The 18,701-nt window shown below is 33.9% G+C and overlaps 1 protein-coding gene across 1 annotated transcript in view; it reads right to left on the bottom strand.

The window, feature by feature from the left end:
• LOC148943560 (UBX domain-containing protein 7) overlaps positions 1 to 1,782 on the bottom strand; it is a 70,093-nt gene extending 68,311 nt beyond the window's left edge. Inside the window, exon 1 of the mRNA XM_089100910.1 lies at positions 1,571 to 1,782. Within this exon, the coding sequence (XP_088957036.1) occupies positions 1,571 to 1,625 (55 nt within the window). The 5' untranslated portion in view covers positions 1,626 to 1,782. The remainder of the gene's footprint in view (positions 1 to 1,570) is intronic.
• Between the last annotated feature and the right edge of the window lie 16,919 nt (positions 1,783 to 18,701).

Here is an 18,701-nt window from a genome sequence, read left to right as displayed (position 1 = left end):
TTATGCTGATTATGAATATAATAAGCATTTCTATCAGAAATGAATTCCAGCCCCCCCCCATATATGCCGATTCATGGTTAGGTTAGGTATATACAGGGGGGGGGGGCTGTAATTCATTTCAGATAGAAATGCTTATTATATTTGTAATCAGCATAAAAAAAGGCATCAAATGGTGTATTCACAGTAAATATCAGTAAAGTTCTACAAAATCATATTATTGAGTTAGGACTAAAGTGAATACACCATTCAATGCCTTTTTTTATGCTGATTATGAATATAATAAGCATTTCTATCAGAAATGAATTTCAACCTCCCCTTATATAGGCTATACCTAACCCTGAATTGGACTATATAGGAGGGGGGCTAAAATTAATTTCCAACAAAAATGATTATTATATTTGTAATCAGAATAAAAAGGGGTCAATATAAACTAAATCATATTAGCCTATTGAGTTTCAAATAAAGTGAATACACCTTTCCATGCCTTTCTTTATGTTTATTACGAATATAATAAGCATTTCTATTGGTAATTAATATCAGCCCCCCCCTATATAGGCGATACTTAACCTAACCCTGAAGTGGCAGCTCTAGGGGGGGGGGCTGAAATTCATTTCCGATCGAAATGCTTATTATATTTGAAATCGGCATAAAAAAGGCATCGAATGGTGTATTCACTTTAGTCCTAACTGAATAATATGATTTGGTATATATTGACAAAAAAGGGGCCAATAGGCTATATACCAAATCATATTACTGAGTTAGGACTAAAGTGAATACACCATTCAATGCCTTTTTTTTATGCTGATTATGAATATAATAAGCATTTCTATCGGAAATGAATTTCAGCCCCCCCCCCCTATATATGCCAATTCAAGGTTAGGTTAGGTAGGCCTATAGCCTATATAGGGGGGGGGATGAAATTCATTTCCGATAGAAATGCTTATTATATTCATAATCAGCATAAAAAAAGGCATCAAATGGTGTGTTCACTTTATTCCTAACTCAATAATATGATTTGGTATAGGCTATATTGACCAAAAAAGGCATCAAATGGTGTATTCACTTTAGTCCTAACTCAATAATATGATTTTGTAGAACTTTACCTAAATATCTACCAAATCATATATATTGAGTTAGGAATAAAGTGAATACACCATTCGATGCCTTTTTCTATGCTGATTACAAATATAATAAGCAATTCTATTGGAAATAAATTTCGGCCCCCCCCCTATATATACCTAACCCAACCTAACACTGAATTGGCATAGGCCTATATAAGGGGGGGGGGGGCTGAAATTCATTTCAGTGAACACATGGTGTATTCACATTAGTCCTAACTCAATAATATGATTTGGTAGATATTTACCATATTCACTTTAGTCCTAACTCAATAATATGATTTGGTAGATATTTACCCATGCTTTAGTTTGTAGATGCATCCCTGAAAGCTTCATTTTCCTAACCTAACCCCATTCCAAGATAGCCAAAAGTAGCTGAAGTATAATTTTTCCCATTTTTTATCCAACTTCTTTACTATGAATGTTTCAAAATAAGCAGTGGCAATACTTACAGCCAGTGACAGCCATGAATTGAGAAACAAGGTTAGATCTATGATTGTCTGCCATGATTAGCTGAAGTAGCCTAAACAAGTGCACTGTTATGAAAATTCCTCCTATCCAAATATTAAATCATAGATTTTCTTCAAATGTGAAGCTGTTATAAGTCAAAATCATGCTGTGCTCATTCCAAGAAATTAACTCCTTTATTTCAGTTTCTTCTAAATAAAGCATGCCAATAAATTCGGCACTGTTTCCGGGCCAATCAATTTCTTCCTCCCGATGTAATGCTTTCTCTTTACTATGCATTTGTCCTTCCTTATCTTTTTTATTGCTGCACTGTATGGGGCAATACTAACCATTCTTTCCTTCGGCAACTCCGAACAGCACAGAATAGAGCAATAAAGCCAACTTTTCGCCTTTGCCGACTCTATCCTACAACTGATCTTTAAAGTCATACAGGTCTAGATGCCTTAGATGTGGTTATCAAGAAGAAGAACCTAAAACTAGCTCATGGAGCCTTCAATTTCTCGCTTCATCCAAACATCTTATCTTACTTTGATCTAGCATCAACACGTGAGAGCCAGACGTTGCTTCGGAGCTCTGTTCACCAATTTCGTCTGCCTAAAAGGGTATCCTCAGCAGCTCAGAGGTCACTAATTTATAGAGCAATTGCTCTTTGGAACTCTATTCCCAGTGAACTTTCTCTTATCAAAAACTCTTCTTCCCTTCGCAGAAAATATTCTCTAAGGCTTGAAGTAATTTCGTTTTTTTTCTTTAATTCTTTATTGATTTTGCTCCATCTATTTTTTCCACTTAACTGTATATGGTTTCTTTTATTTTATCCTCTTTTGTTATTTTGAATTAGGTTTGAACCCCGTCGTTTAATAATATCATTAATGGTTTTTAATTTTAATAAATTACAAGACATTTTCAGTTTGGATAAAATTAAGTCAAAGGTTATTGTGTAGCAGTTGTTTATTGTTTTTTTGTTTGTTTTTTTTTGGTTGATTTTTTTCACACTGTGTTTATATTTTTGAGATATTGTTGTATTTTTTTCTCCTTCCCTGATTTGTTTTGTGTGGATTTTGTGATTGATACGAGGTCTTCTACAAGCTATGCTTCTTGGGCCCTCTATCGCTTAAATGTATTTATGTATTTAGTGTAGTATTTAATAAATTGAAATTGAATTGATGATGCTCTTACTACTGCTCTCAACTCACTGGAGCACAAAGGCGTCTGAGACCAGCAGAACTGTTCGGTCTCCGGAATATATCCAAACCTTCCCTCTTTACACCTTCCCAAGGAGTTACAATTTGCTTTAAACCCTTTCTTACTATCTCTTCCCACCCCATTCAGGGACGACCCAGTATAAATGTCCGGAAAGGACAATCTTTGACATCCTGTCATCCTTCAACCTCAAAATATGTCCTAGCCATCTTAACTTTTCTCTCATTAAAGCCCCTAGAAAGCGGGATAGAGTCATATTTTTTGTACTGTTTACTGTTTAACTAATTAAAAAAACTTTTTTTACAAAATAAATTTTGCAAACAAAAGTAAAGAACTCCATTAAACAAAAAATGAGCAAAATTAAAATTAAATAATCTACCAAGCGTGAAACTACCACAAATAAGCATCGATAAATAAATGAAACCCAAAGCGAACAGAAATTACAATAAATAACAGAGTTAAGCTCAAAACGAGCAGAAATTAACATAAGTTGGGCTCAAAACCCCTATGCCTTCCCAAGGCCAGAACATAATTTACACTTTACTGAAAAAATATAAATGTTTTTACTTTTTTAACTTTAATAAATCAAATAATATTAACATTTTGATCAGTATATGTATATTAAACTGACAATGCACATTCATTTGTATTTTTTTTAGTGAAGTGCAAATTATGTTCTGGCCTTGGGAAGGCATGGGGGTTTTAATGCACAAGTACCGAATTGTGCACAATAACTATTTTATAATGCATTTTATAACGAACAAATGTCGTCTGGGTAAAAATGATTCCACATACGCTTTTTAAAGACTCCTCGATCTGATCATATAGTTGATGTTATAAGATAAGATATTCATTTCAAAAAAACCTCTATCACAAGCCCAGAAAGGGCCAAATTCGGACTTCGGAGTCGACAATATCAATGATTGCACTAAAACTGGCAAAAATGAAAAAAAAAAAAAAAAAAAAAAAAATTATAACGAACAAACCTTTAAAAGTCAATAATTAGACTGTAAAAATCAATTAAAAAAGTTTAAAAGATAAAAACTGGTCAAACTAAACTTACACAAATACAAATCAGAAAATGAATTAAAAGGGAAATAAAAAAAGGGGGGCCAAAATAAGCGAATAAATGCAAATAAGAACGAGACATAAATGCATATAAATAAAAAGGGACACTAAAAAAGCGTCAATAATTCAACTACACGAAGTCAATAAAAGAGTTGAAAAGATAAAAACTGGTCAAGAAGGGGGGGGACGGAACAAAATAAATAAATAAGCAACAACAAAAAGAGAACGGAATATAAAATATATACGAATTACAGGGGGAATTAAAACAAAAAAAGAGAAGGGACAAGCAAATGAGTGCAACCATCAGCTAATAAAAAAAGATGAGAAACTTGTGGGACATTTTATTCATTTTTCTGTAATGAAGGGGATAGAAGTTCTTTCGTATCTGGAAGTAACGCGGCGAATGAGGGAAAAACAGGGATGGACTCAGAAACAGCTCGAGGCAGCCGTAATCTGGACGGGGAGTGACGTTTGGGGGAAATTCTTGCCGTTCGAGGGTTTGTTGTTAATATTTGTAATTGTATCATTCCAGTTGCGGTAAATTAACACGTTAATTAACATTGTTCCGATTTTGTATAATAACAATACACAATAAATTAAGCTGAATATTTACAATTATTAGGTATATATTGACCGGAAGTTGAAATTCTGGCGAACTATAATTATCATATTATCTATATCTGACAAAACTCATTCAATTTTTATACTGATCATTTTATATATGACACATCAGAAGCGTCAATTCAAGAAAGCTTACGGGGGGAGGGGGAGGGAAAATGTATTTGTCAAAATCCAAGGGGCAATTTTGTTGTTGTTTTTTTCAGCTGTTTAAATGAAAATGCCAAATAACACATTTTTTTCCATTGGAAAAACCAGAAATAATTTTTTTTTTCAAAATCTAGGGTCCCATCCAATTAATACTTCTGTTGTATATTTTGATTTTTATTAGCTTTTACAGTTAGTCACAATTTCCTTTAAGCCTGTGCCGGAAAGCCAGTAGCTCCGCCTTAGTAAAACATGAATGGTTCCTCTTTGAAATTTTAAGCCATCCAAGGGGGCACCCACTTTCCGCAACCTGGTGTAAGTCCCAGAACGACAAGTTTGCCACACAGTTACGCCACGCTTGGCACAGTCTCTACCACGTTTGCTACGATTTTCTCGACACTTAGCGCACTTCCACTATGCACCACCTGCGTAAAGGATATCCGAAAGTGGGCGCCCCTCGAAGACAGGAATAAGAATAAAATTGCTTAAGTCACAAGGCTTCTTTGCCTCTTTTGGCTACAGTCCCTTAGAGTTTGTTCCTCAGTATGCTGAACATTCACCTAATGATTATACGAAACGTGGAGAGAAAAATGGCAGTTTTCCCAAGGCCCTGCCCAGGATAGCCACCGTCAGTAGGATTTTACTAGGTCTAGTAAAAAAAAAGAAAGAAAATCTAGTAAATTAAGAGGATGTAGTAAATTTCCCGAAATCTAGTAAATCTAGGGCTCTGCCTCATATACCTTCACGTGTGCATTTGCTTCCATATACCAGTCTCCATTACGAATGCAACTTGCGCACAACCTCTTTGGTCTCTTTTAGTGTTGGCCGGTTCCATGAAAAACGGAAGATTTTAAATTCAATGTTATTATAAGTCAGAATCAATCGCTTAAGAATGATTGTTGAGATCCTTAAATATATGCTTAGTTATTATCTAACAAAAGGTAGGTAAAGTTTTATAATGAGGGGCTTTTTACTCTCTTTAAAAGTTAGGTGAATGAAACTAAGAGATGAACATACCACAGGCAAAAGGGTACTTATTTAGAATCCGATAGGCACGTGGGGAAGACCGCATCGAAATCTCAAAGATGCTATACCAAAAACAGGTTTTCGCTGCCTAGTCACTCACTCCGTGACGAAAATTTAGACTTCAGTTTTTGGGGTTAAAAGGGCAAACCAAGGTACTTAGGTTAGGTTAGGTTACGTATTTAATATATGCTTTGCTTTACCCCTCCCCCCCTAATGTGAAAATATATAGCCCATATATGTTTCTGAACTATTATATTTTCATCCCATTTTGTTTTGTTTCATTTGCGTTAAAGAAACTTCACTTCCTGCGTGCTTACCGGATTCTAAATAAGTACCTGCAAAAGTCCTTTTCCATCAAAGGTTAGTGACTTTGGCAGGGGGAGGAGACCTAAGTAGATTCTTAAAAAAAAGACCTTACTGAGGCGGTATTTGGAACTTCCTGGGTAAAGCATAGCATATATTAAATAACATCCCTTTGCATCACAACTGAACTTTACTCCCATATTAGTCATATGGTGGATGTCCACCTTAGGTTACGGCACATCCACCATATGGCTAATATGGGAGTAAAGTTCAGTTCTGATGCAAATGGAAGTTATATTTAGATTGACGAGTGCAATCCTAGGTATATATTTGCACATTGGGGGGTGGGGGTATATATTCTGTGAATATATAGATCCTAAGAAATTCATGCATTTCTTAGAAAAACTGGAAAAACAAGGAAGGAAGTGAAGATAAAGGCTCCCCTACAAAATGTGTTAACTAGGATTGTTTTACATATTATTGAGTAAGAATTGTTTTCTTAATATGTTTCCTTATGTCCAGCTGGACTCTTAGGCTTAAAATACTGGTAAACGTGGATGTTGTTATTTCTGAAAACTAAGAGTCAACTTTATTAGAAAATCAAATATTATCAATAAAATCAGATGTGTTTTAAATTTGGATGTTCTTATTTCAGAAAACTAAAGCCCAACTTTATTCAAAAATCAAATACCATTAATAAAATCAAATGTATTTTAAACGTGAATGATCATATTTCTGAAAACTAAAACCCAACTTTATTAGAAAATCAAATATTATTAATAAAATCAGATGTATTTTAAACGTGAATGTTCATATTTCTAAAAACTAAAACCCGACTTAATTAAAAAATCGATCATTATTCATAAAATCAGATTTATTTTAAACGTGGATGTTCATCTTTCTGAAAACTAAAACCCAACTTTATTAGAAAATCAAAGATTATTAATAAACTCAGATGTATTTTAAACGTGAATGTTCATATTTCTGAAAACTAAAACCCAACTTTATTAGAAAATCAAATATTATTAATAAAATCAGATGCATTTTAAACGTGAATGTTCATATTTCTGAAAAATAAAACCCAACTTTATTAATAAATCAAATATTATTAATAAAATAAGATGTATTTTAAACGTGGATTTTCATCTTTCTGAAAAGTAAAACCCAACTTTAGTAGAAAATTAAATATTATTAGTAAAATCAGATGTATTTCAAACTTGGATGTTCTTATTTCTGATGGGTGTTATTATTTCTGAAAACTAGAACTCAAATTTATTTTTAAATCAAATATTATTAATAAAATCAGATGTATTTTAAACGTGGATGTTCTTATTTCGGAAAAATAAAACCGAACTTTATTAAGAAATCAAATTTTATTAATAAGGCTAGATATGCTCAAAACGCAAATGTTCATTTTTCTGAAAACTAAACCCCAACTTCATAAAAAAAAATCAAATATTATTAGGAAAATTAGGTTTATTATAAATGTGAATGTTCTTATTTCTGAAAACTAAAAACCAGCTTTATTAAAAAATAAAATAATATTAATAAAATTAGATGTATTTTAAACGTGGATATTCTTATTTCTGAAAACTAAAACCTTAGTTTATTAAAAAATCAAATGTTATTAATAAAATCAGATGTATTTTAAACTTGGATGTTGTTATTTCTGAAAACTAGAACCAAACTTTATTAAACAAAATCAAATATTATTAATATAGTATTTTAAACATTGATGTTCTTATTTCTGAAAACTATAACCCAATTTCATTAAAAAATGAAATATTATTAAAAATCTCAGATGTATTTTAAACGTGGATGTTGTTATTTTTGAAAAAAGTAAAAATAAATGGGGGGATAGGCCCTAAAAGTTGGAGGGAGCCCCTTGCAGGTTGGGAAGAGGGCGCCCTTGGCGGTAGAGGTCCTTGGTGGTCGAGGTCCTTGGTAGTTGCGGTCTTTGATGGTTCAAATCCATAACGATCTCACTAGTTGATCTCTAAGGATTGTTCTGAATTTCTATATTAAAATTGTTTTCTTGGCATCTACATCTTTATTAGTTTCAACTTTTTAGTATACAACAATGCTAAAGAATATTATACATTACCCCCTTCCTTCAATATTTACTTGTGTATTATAGCGACAACGTCTGAGAAGTGAAAGCTAGGTCAATTCAAAAGCTAGGTAAATTGGTATTTGTGTATTATACAGAAGACGGCCAAGAAGTAAAGCCAAGTTAAGTCACAAAATCTTCCTGTCATCGGTAGCCGGTTTCAATAGATTGATACCAATGATGTTATTCCGAATTTATATTAAATTGCGTGAGAATTACCATACTCTCAAACTTACCTTAACTGGTAAGCAATTTTTATCTTTTTTACCCTTTTCATACAATCCAATTGAAATAAGAATATTTTTGAGCTTTGTTTCACCCCTATTATCCAATCACCAGTTAAGATCATTCAACGCAGAGTTACGCAAATGGATTACCTTTTCCAAAATTGTGTTAGCTTCATGCATATGATATAACTTTTTGATATCTCTATTAGTTACTGCTAATAGTGCGGTCAATTCTGGACGAGATGCAAAATACATTTAAGCTAGAGGTTATAAGACTGTTTGACAAGTTTTGACCCAGAAACATGTCTGGCTTGGCTGTATCTTTAGTAGAAACATTATTTTTTAGTAAAAACCATGATTGTACGCAGGGTATTCTTATTTCTGAAAACTAAAACTCAACTTTATTATAAAATCAAATATTATTAATACAATCAGATGTATTTTAAACGTGGATGTTCTTATTTTGGAAAAATAAACATACTTTATTAAGAAATCAAATATTATCAATAAAACCAGATATGCTTTAAACGTGAATGTTCTGATTTCTGAAAACTAATACCCAATTTTATTTTTAAAAAACAAATATTATTAATGAGGCCAGATATGCTCTAAACGCGAATGTTCATTTTTCTGAAAACTAAACCCCAACTTTATTTTTTTTAAATCAAATATTATTAATAACATTAGGTGTATTTAAAACGTAAATGTTCTTATTTCTTAAAACTAAAACCCAACTTTATTAAAAAATCAAATATTATTAATAAAATCACATGTATTTTAAATGTGGATGTTCTTATTTCTGAAAACGAAAACCTGAGTTTATTAAAAGATCAAATATTATTAATACAATCAGATGTATTTTAATTAGAAATTTATTAAAAAATAAATATTAGTAATAAAATAACATGACATAAAGAAAGAAAAATGAGCAAAAATGGGGTTTTTATAGGCCAAATGACAATACTGAAAAAACAAAACAAAGCGAATATTTCGAGAGGACAAACGCCTCTCTTCTTCAGCGCGAAACGAAATAATGTATCCAAGGAATGTACCGAAGAAAAAAACAACAACAAACAAACACGGAAAGTCAATGTGAAAAGAACCAAAAAAACAAAAACTTAAAAGATGAATAAAATTCAATGAAAGCCAAAAATTCTAAGAATTAAAACCAAATACCTAACAAACAAAAAAGCGAGTTATTTGCCAATATCAGCGATTTGCACAAAATCCAAAAATTATGAACTGTCATCGACGGATAATAGCAAACAGCTGAGAAAGAAAAGAAAACAATTCATTCACTCAAAAACAAAGCGAACCAGCAATTAAATAAATTGGAGAGCTATGTCATCTGATTTCTGATTTTAATTAATGATTTTCTTGCAGACACCCTTTGAGACCTAAGGGGTGTCAAAATAACATGTATTTTAAACTTGTATGTTGTTATTTCTTGAAACCAAAACCCAACTTTATTAAGAAAATCAAATATTATTAATACAATCAGATATATTTTAAACGTGGATGTTCTTATTTCTGAAAACTATAACCAAATTTTATGAAAAAATCAAATATCATTAATAATCTCAGATGCATTTTAAACGTGGATGTTGTTATTTCTGAAAACTAAAACCCAACTTTATAAAAAATCAAATATTATCAATGAAATCAGATGTATTTTAGTAGTAAGGGTGTATGCACTTTCACCAGTGATTGCGTAATTTGTCTTATCTCTAGCATATACAAGAATATACACTTCAGTTTGACGGGCACATTGTAAAAAGCGAGCAAACCTTTAGCTATAAAGTGGTCAAACATGTTTTGGAACTAAGGTCGAGATTGTATAACGCAACCAGACTGGTTATTGCTATTCATATCAATTGCACAAGGAATTTCACAAGAATATACAGTACAGTTTCACGTGCACATTGCAAAAAGCGAGCAAACCTATAAAGTGGTCAAACATGTTTTGAGAGTATAAATGAGATTGTATAACGCAACCAGACTGATTTTTGAGGCAACACCCATTTTTTAGGGTGCATCAGAGAGAGCGGAGGTTACTCTATATACGATAACTTGATTGGTAATTGGATTCGAATTAAAGGAGTGATTTTCATTGCAATTCATATTAGTAAGAGAATTGAATTAGAAGAGAATAGTTTATTTGAGTAGATATTACTAGATACAATGAGTGGTGCATTTACACTAATAGAAATTGATGATTTAGCCGGCCGCAGCAGCAAAGATATACCACTGCCAAATCTGGATTCGGAAATAACCGGCGAGTGTAGATTATGCCTTGAATGGGACGATATGTATGCTAGATATGTGATATCATTAAGCAAATTTAAAATGGAGGAGTAATTGTGTTTTTCTGCGAAACTGAATATTGTGAATATAAATAGACTTCAGGCAGCATTAGATGCGCTAGTGAAATATATTGATGAGAACAAATTGAATCAGTGATTATTATTGTTGTAATTATGCTCAATAAAATTGTTTCTAAATTAAAGGTATTTTTCTTTCTATAGTAGGCTACAACACATTTGTAGAGTAGAAAAAAAAATTCTGTTTAATCCGAAGCTAGTTGAGAGAGCGTTAGGACTCTAAAAAATGGATATATTTGAGAAAGAGCGAAGCACAGGGAATCTTGTTCATATGGAAAAATGTTTTATTGTAGATGACGATATTCTAGAGCTGTCAATTCAAAGGAAGATATTTTCTCAGGGAATGCTTGTCGATATAATGAAAACTGATTCTCCATCATTAGACTATTGCATGAAGCTTTTACGACGTGGTAAAAATGCATTTACACAATTTATTGATATATTAATCATGACACGGCAAAATGATATTGTGGATATGCTTATAAACACTAGTTTAGAAATTTAGGACTTTTTTCATGAGAAAGATGGTGTTCAAGGATGATTTACTCCTCTCTCTCTCTATCCCAGTTAATTTGTTGTTGTTGGTAGCTCAGTTTCATTATGGCAATGAGAGTGTCAACACATGAAAAAATGTTCCATACATGTCCACTATGCATGTACACACTGGGCAGCTGGTCATCATGTGAGAATTGCACAATGATTGATGAGCATGATGAAAAGTGTAGATTATGCAACCCGTGTAAATTGCATAAAGGATATGCTGTACAAATTAAAGGTTGTAATTCCTGTCTTGAAGAGGTGTGTGACTCTCACCCTAGAGGACACCTATGCTCTAATTGCCACTATGATAAATTTAATCAGTGGGAGAATACATATCCCGGTATGATTGGAAAGAATCCTAAGCGTGATTTTAGTTTATTGCTACGAGATTGGTATCGTCGTGGTTTTAGATTGTTCTGGGAGGAGGAGCCAGTTCAGAGATTCAACTGTTGGAACAACCACAAAATTTGGTTTCTACGTCATCGTTGTGAAGACAATAGCTACTATGATTATAAGCCCACTGATTTTTATTTGGCTGTGCCGGAATATAACTCGCCACTTGAGGACACTGTTTGTGACATTGCTTCAAATCAACAAATTGAAACATGTGTATTCTATAGAATGAATGCGAATAGTATCATTGACTATACAAAGAGATATGACAAGAATGAAGTTACACTCTACTGTAGAAAATGTGACCCTGACATTGCAGTACGTCAGGATCAGTATACTGTGAATTCGGATAATCTACCTGCAATAGTTGTTCTCGACATATATCTATATATAGTAGAACGTGAAATTTACAGAGTAGAAAAGTAGTTTTTATCATGCACATACATTTTTCATTTAATAATAAAAAAAGGAAATAAAAAATTTATAACGATTTAATAGGATAGCCCAAAAGTAAAAATTGAATACGCCTGTAGGTATATTTTACACTAGAAATTCGTTCAAAATAGGGAAGTAAACGTATATGTTAAGAAACTGCTTGTAGGTGTAGACACGGCAACTGGATATGAAAAAAAGTAGGGCGTGAAAGCTACATGTATTATTATCTCAATCTTGGACTTTCTTTATATTTTGAATGATAGTTTTCCCACTGATTTTAATGAATTTGCTGATATATGGAGTATAGAATTTATACGATAGGCCAAGAGGATCAAAAAATTCAATATTCTTCTCTGTTTGAGAGATGCATAGCCAGTAACCAGTGTTTAAAGACAATGGACTGCTATTAGCAATGATTAAGGCATTGTTAAAACACGAAATTTGTTCAGCGAAGTCTGATGGTATGAACTAAGACTTTTAGTAGGACATATCTGCATCCGTATAGAATACGCTGATTATTTGGCTTGTGTTCATGGTGCTAGGTCTAGTAGAACACTTCCGTCGGGTGTGATTTCCCAATAGGTTTCAAATTGACTCAATGATATTAGCGTGATACTCTCAGTCAAAGCATCAGCAAATGTACACTCTAAACGTACATTCCCTGTTCATACTATGCTAATATCCTGGGTCCCCGACAATTTCAAAACAATTACACCATGATCTTTTGAAAAAATTGAATCGGTTATTCCATTTTCAAATAGTTGAGAGTAATGATCTAGGGATTGCATGGTCAACTCGTACAGAGTTCTATAGGATTTTTTGTCAAATGATAGAGTGTACAGTGGAATACCATTTACTTTGCACACAAGGCTAGATAGACCGAAAAAATTAAAATCATGGGAGGATTCAGTCCAGGATCCAACGGCACTGCCACTCTTCACAAAGGCCAAAGCCAATTTTGATGGAATTTCTCCATTGATAAATGATGAATCGGTATAGCTACGAGAGCCGGTGGCAATGTGACGTTGATTGGTGATCGTATGGGGGACAAGAAGTTTAATGTTGTTGCCATTGGCTCTTACCTTTTCCACTGCCAATTTAACAGAGCTCATAACCTGTTGTTTTCGGACGTGGAGAACTGCCGATGTTATAATGACATTTGTATCGGGTGCTGCAGGAAGTGTTTTTATCAAAATGAAGTTCGATGGGGCCAGTTGCAACTTTATGTCAATCTTGACATTGGGGGATAACCATTGGGATATATTGAATATCTCATGATTTAATTTTCCAACTAAATGATACTCCTGGCTCACTGCAGTACAATGACTGTCCTCTCAACTCCTTGTATGCCTTTGGTGTCATCATCATAAATTGTATGTACCTTGCATAGTTGGATAAATTATTGCTAGTGCTCACCATTGTTCCATTAATAAATACATTAATTTGCTTGAACAGGTTGTGTAGAATACAGTTTTCGTAGGAGAGACCATCGACAACAGTTGGAGTTGTATTATCTGACTTTTTCTTCACCGCAACATTTAAATCAATAAATGTTGATGACAAATCAATGAAATAGTCTTCATTGGAAAATATTTGAAAGTTTATATTTTCCGAGAGGGGTTGCTGGGGGTAAAATTTTTCTTAGTAGCCATATTTGACACTGACATCAACATTTTCATTATTGAAAAGATTCAATGAGGAACTAATTGATGGATGTGACTCCTTGTGGGGGAGATAAATCATCTTAAGAGAACAAATCCTTCTTTGATCTAATAATCTTTTTCTTTTTCTTCTTCTCTTATTACTCATCTTCGTTTGATTCCTCAAAGTCGTTGTTGACGTCCTTCTCTTCCCGCCTGGATTGAGACTGATGAGTGAATGACGCGCACGCATCCTTTTTAATCCCTTCCCATTTTGTTGAGATTTTAATTGCTCACCAACGGCTCTTGCTGAAGATCTAATATTTTCCTTAACACTCTCCTTGAAATTCTTACCCAGACCCCAGTCCTGTAGTGTTGAGGCATCAAAATTTGATGCAGCAGGTACAGAATATTTTCTTGCAAGGGGTAGAGCAGAACGAAATAACCTAGCAAACCAGCTACCAAGACCATAGCCAGACATTTTAGTACGCCCCTTGTAGTAGTCCAATCCATTGCCTATTTGACGAGGACTCAGAGCACCAACATAGCAATCGATATCGGGACAGACAAATGGAATTCTTCTATTGTTCATTTTAGGTGATGGTACTGGTGTTGCTGACAATGGGTCGAAAATGACATGTAATCACTGCTAAGCCTTTTGTTATTGCTAGAGGATCACCCAATTCACTTCTTAGTGTTAACTGACAGAGTTCCAAATGCGAAGTGTTTACAGGAACATATTGAAGATACGTTATATCATAGTGATGAACAAGTTCATGAGTTGTTTTTCCTTCAAGAACACGTAGGAGGGGGACATTTGAATTAAAAACTCTCGATGTTTCCACAAAGGATGCATAGAGAAATATACAAGAGTCCAAGTCGAAACCAGGTGGATAATCAGCAAAAATAACTTGATCCATCCCGTAAATTCTGCCAGCGTTTTCCCCATTGATCATATTCTGTTTAAAGCCGAGAATGTCTCTCAGATTATCATTGAGAATAATTATTTCAGTGTCAACAGCTGAGGTAATGTAAATCCTATCATGTTCCAATGAATAACTAAAAAGGTATGTACCATTCCTACGATATGAGATTTTTCTATTGATTGTACGACACAAATCTGTCATACGATGGTCTTCAATATATTTTAATTTTATATACGAATGTTCGCTAGATTTAAGAGCTTCAACCCATTCATTGTTAAGAAAGAGTGACCAATCGAATGGTATAACTTTTATATAATACACAGGATCCTTTCTCGGGATGCCATAGGTATTTTTGAGAATACAGTCGACAAGAGCCAATTCATATGCACCGTCAAATTTGATGGCCAGTTTTGTCCAAAAATCACTTGTTTTATTCAAGTCGTTGTAGAGAGGATCGGAAACGTTGGACATAAATGTTACATAGAAACCATTGGGCATTGTCAATATCTTCAACACTGATCCAAGAATCAAAATCATAGTTGTATCCTAGCCACCGAACAATTAACTGTTTCTTACCCCTGCGAATACAAGTCCTTAATATCTTTTCAATTTGATAAATTCCACTATTATTTTTAAGTTTTAGCAGTTCATAGTCATAAAATCCGACGAGAATCTCGTCATCTTTGGTGTCGCACAAACGATAAGTTATGGATTTAGTGTCTAGGATTTTTGCCACTTTTAAAAGTTCTGTGGACCACAAGTAATTCCCCTTTTCAAAAACATTAGTTGTTCTATTAATTTGAACAGTATCACCAACATTGAATTTATTTTTCTTCTTGACAATCAATTCATTGGAATATTGTTTAAGAAAGGTGTCAGTTGTATCATGATCAGAATAATGAACTTCCGTTGGGGTTGAATTGGACATTGATCGATGAGGTCGTTGATTATAAGTCAACATGATTTTATCTAAATCATCAATAAAAGCAGATGTATTTTTCAATGTACAATATCTTGAAATTAAAAGTCGAATAGTTCTTATCAATCGTTCGGCCAATGCAGCCTTCATAGGGCTATTACTATGATAGAGCAGTGTATTAAATTTTGCTAGTACTTTTGCAACATGGGGATTAACAAATTCACTACCGCGATCAGTTTGAATTTTTTTATACGAATCCTGTTCGAGAATAATTTCAACGGCCTGAGCAACTTCAACACCTCTCTTTGACTGCAATGGAATGGCATATGCATAGCGACTAAAAGCACTGATTGCAAGTAGAATGTACTTGTACGGTGTATTGTGACGTCTTTGAATCTCATCAAGAGTTAAGAGATGTGCTTGCATTATATGCAATGGGAAAAAGCCTTTAGTTTTTCGATAATGATTAGCACGAAGTCTATGATTTCTATGCAGAGTGTAAATTGATTCATTTTGTAGATAGTCTTGTACACTTTTAGTGTGAACACCAGTGACTTTGGAAAGAGTGGTGGGGGAACTTAAACTCCCCGCTTCACCAATATTTTCATAAACACCTTTCAGAACTTCAACCATTTTGAACGTAAACACGTAGTTTAGCCTCCGCTACCCTTTTGTATACTAGTGGTTGGTGATGGGGGTGATGGCAACTTGATACGTTTTCGCTTTTGTCTAGCTATCAATGGTGTGCTGCTCCTCCTCCTCGCCACCATTGTCAAGTTTCCACTAGGTGTGCTAGTATTTTCCAAGATTGATTTAAAATCTTCTTCTTCTTCTTCCTCTTCATGTTCATATTTTAATGGTGTTGTTGTTGATGATGATGACAAAGGTGCATGTTCATTTAATTTTTTTAGAATTTGTCTATTGCTAATAAGGCTTTTGGGGAAGATTAATGTATTTAGAAAGTTGTATAGATGAGCGTGAAATGATAACAGTCCTTTACGATATGTAATTATATCATAGATTAAATCAAGTAGATTATAGCTCTTGCCCTGAATTATAATCCCTTTCCCGTTGCTATCTACTTGAATATGATCTTGACCACTTTCCATAAGATATGTTAGGAATAGTTTACTTTGTTCACGATATGAGTGGGGCATTAGATTTCCAATTTTCGACACAATTGAATCCAATTCCTCCTTCTTTAATTGTGTTCCAGCAGCAGCAGAATTCTGAGGAGATGATTCTTTTTTGTGATCAATACCACTGGTTCTGGCAACAATAGGGCTTATGTTTGTCCACTCGGCGAAGTGCATCTTGAAGTAAAAGTAGTTTTCTATCATCCTCAATATTCTCGTTGTCATAAATTTACTCAGATTGTTCTCAAAGTGTTCCACGGGTGATAGAGCGAGTTCTATTGGAGTCAATTTATAGAGTTTTGCTATTCTCTCCAGAGAAAACTGTTTACAAGCCCTGCAATTATTGGCAGTAAAAGTGTAAAAAAGCTACCTCCCGCCTGAAGAAGACGTTTCATTTTACAATTCTTTCCTTTCTTTTTAGAGGCCAATGTACGTACAATGGAAAGACGTTGTTTTGCCTATTGCTCAACTACTTCTGGCAGTTGAACATTGCCCTCGGTCAAATTTAAACAAAGCTCAGATATTAGATTAATGAAATATTTGTCAATACCATATTTGAGTATGGCTTTCCTAAGTGGGAGTTTTAAAGTGCTTAGAACGGAAAATAAGTGTCTACTCTCATGTAGTTTTGTCAGTGTCATGATAACAACTAATAGCCTATTTTACTGTTCACGGGGAGATATACTGGAATTTCATTGTCGAAAATACCTGTGACTACACGCAGATCCTCGGGTGTATTTTGATTAACATCCAATAGGATATAGCCGTAGGGTTTATTAGTAGCCTGATTGTATGCTGAGAGCAGAAATTTAGGAGTGCCAGGGTATATTTGTTTATTGAGAGCTATTAGCGAGCTAGAATCACGAACAACTCTGTAGATGATATAGTAGGTGCAGTTCAATGAAAGTGTTCGCATACTGTCACAATATTAGGTTTTTTTCGGCTTTTCCACAAACATTTTATCGCAATTTTAATTATTTTAGTTAAGAGTCTTGTTTTGCCTGACATTGACGGCCCACACAGAAACGATCTGAATGGTTTTAAATTGATACATGTTCCCTTCAATAGTTCACCTAGACAACTAACTGTAGACTATAGCTGTCTAATGACTAAATAATTTCCCTATTACTAGTCCGCTCAAGAATAATGAGAAGAACAAAATCAATAAAGAATCATATTTTCTTTTATTATACGCATAAAAGTAATAGCACTTTATAAATACTACATTGAACATGAAAAAAAAAATTAAACACGAAAAAATAAACTTTTTTTTTAATTTATTTATAATAAAAAATAAAACATTTACATAAGCACTAGAAAAAAAAACACTTTAATAAATACACTTTTTTTTAATTTATTTATAAAAAATACAACATTTATTAGAATATGCACACACTTAAAATAATAATATCACACACTTTTATTTACAGCATTTTAAATTTGAATTGGGGTCCCCCCGGGGGGCGTCCGCTGCAGCGGCCGGGAAGCGCCGTGGGGGCCCGTTGCGGCGGGCCTGGAAGCGCCGCGGGCAGTGAAGTGCCGTGGGGCCCGCTGCAGTGGGCCGGAGGGGGCATTAAATAGTGGAAATTGCTCTGCCTTGCACACTCACACATTAAAAATTGTTTTTGATAAAAAAAATTAAAAACACCCGTCACACAAAAAAAAACTCCCTCCCAATTTGTACTTTTTTAATGAATTTAAGTTAATTTTTGTAGACCGAGTTGTTTTCTGTACTCTACACATTCAACTCGGTCTGAGATTAAATAGTGATCGTGTGGTATTATCTTCACACCATCCTCAAGTACATATACTTTGTCCGATATGGCCGACATGGCGTTTTTTCAACTCTAACTGTGTAGTTTTTAAATTGTAAACAGCGAATCGCCATGATTTTCGCACTTGGGACTAAACTACGTTCAACACAGTTTCTATACACACTCATGTCGAAATTATTTTTTACAAAGTGTTTAGGTACCCCCTTGCAAACTTGTTTGATATCCTTGTTGTGCGTTTCTACACAGTATACATTCGGCTCAGGTAACACCA

This window comes from Artemia sp. Qi Xiang Cuo, chromosome 15 (assembly GCF_049724085.1).
Source record: "Artemia sp. Qi Xiang Cuo chromosome 15, ASM4972408v1, whole genome shotgun sequence".
Lineage (NCBI taxonomy): Eukaryota > Metazoa > Arthropoda > Branchiopoda > Anostraca > Artemiidae > Artemia > Artemia sp. Qi Xiang Cuo.
The sequence above is the reverse complement of the archived record's forward strand: the minus strand, read 5'-3'. Positions and strand labels throughout refer to the sequence as shown.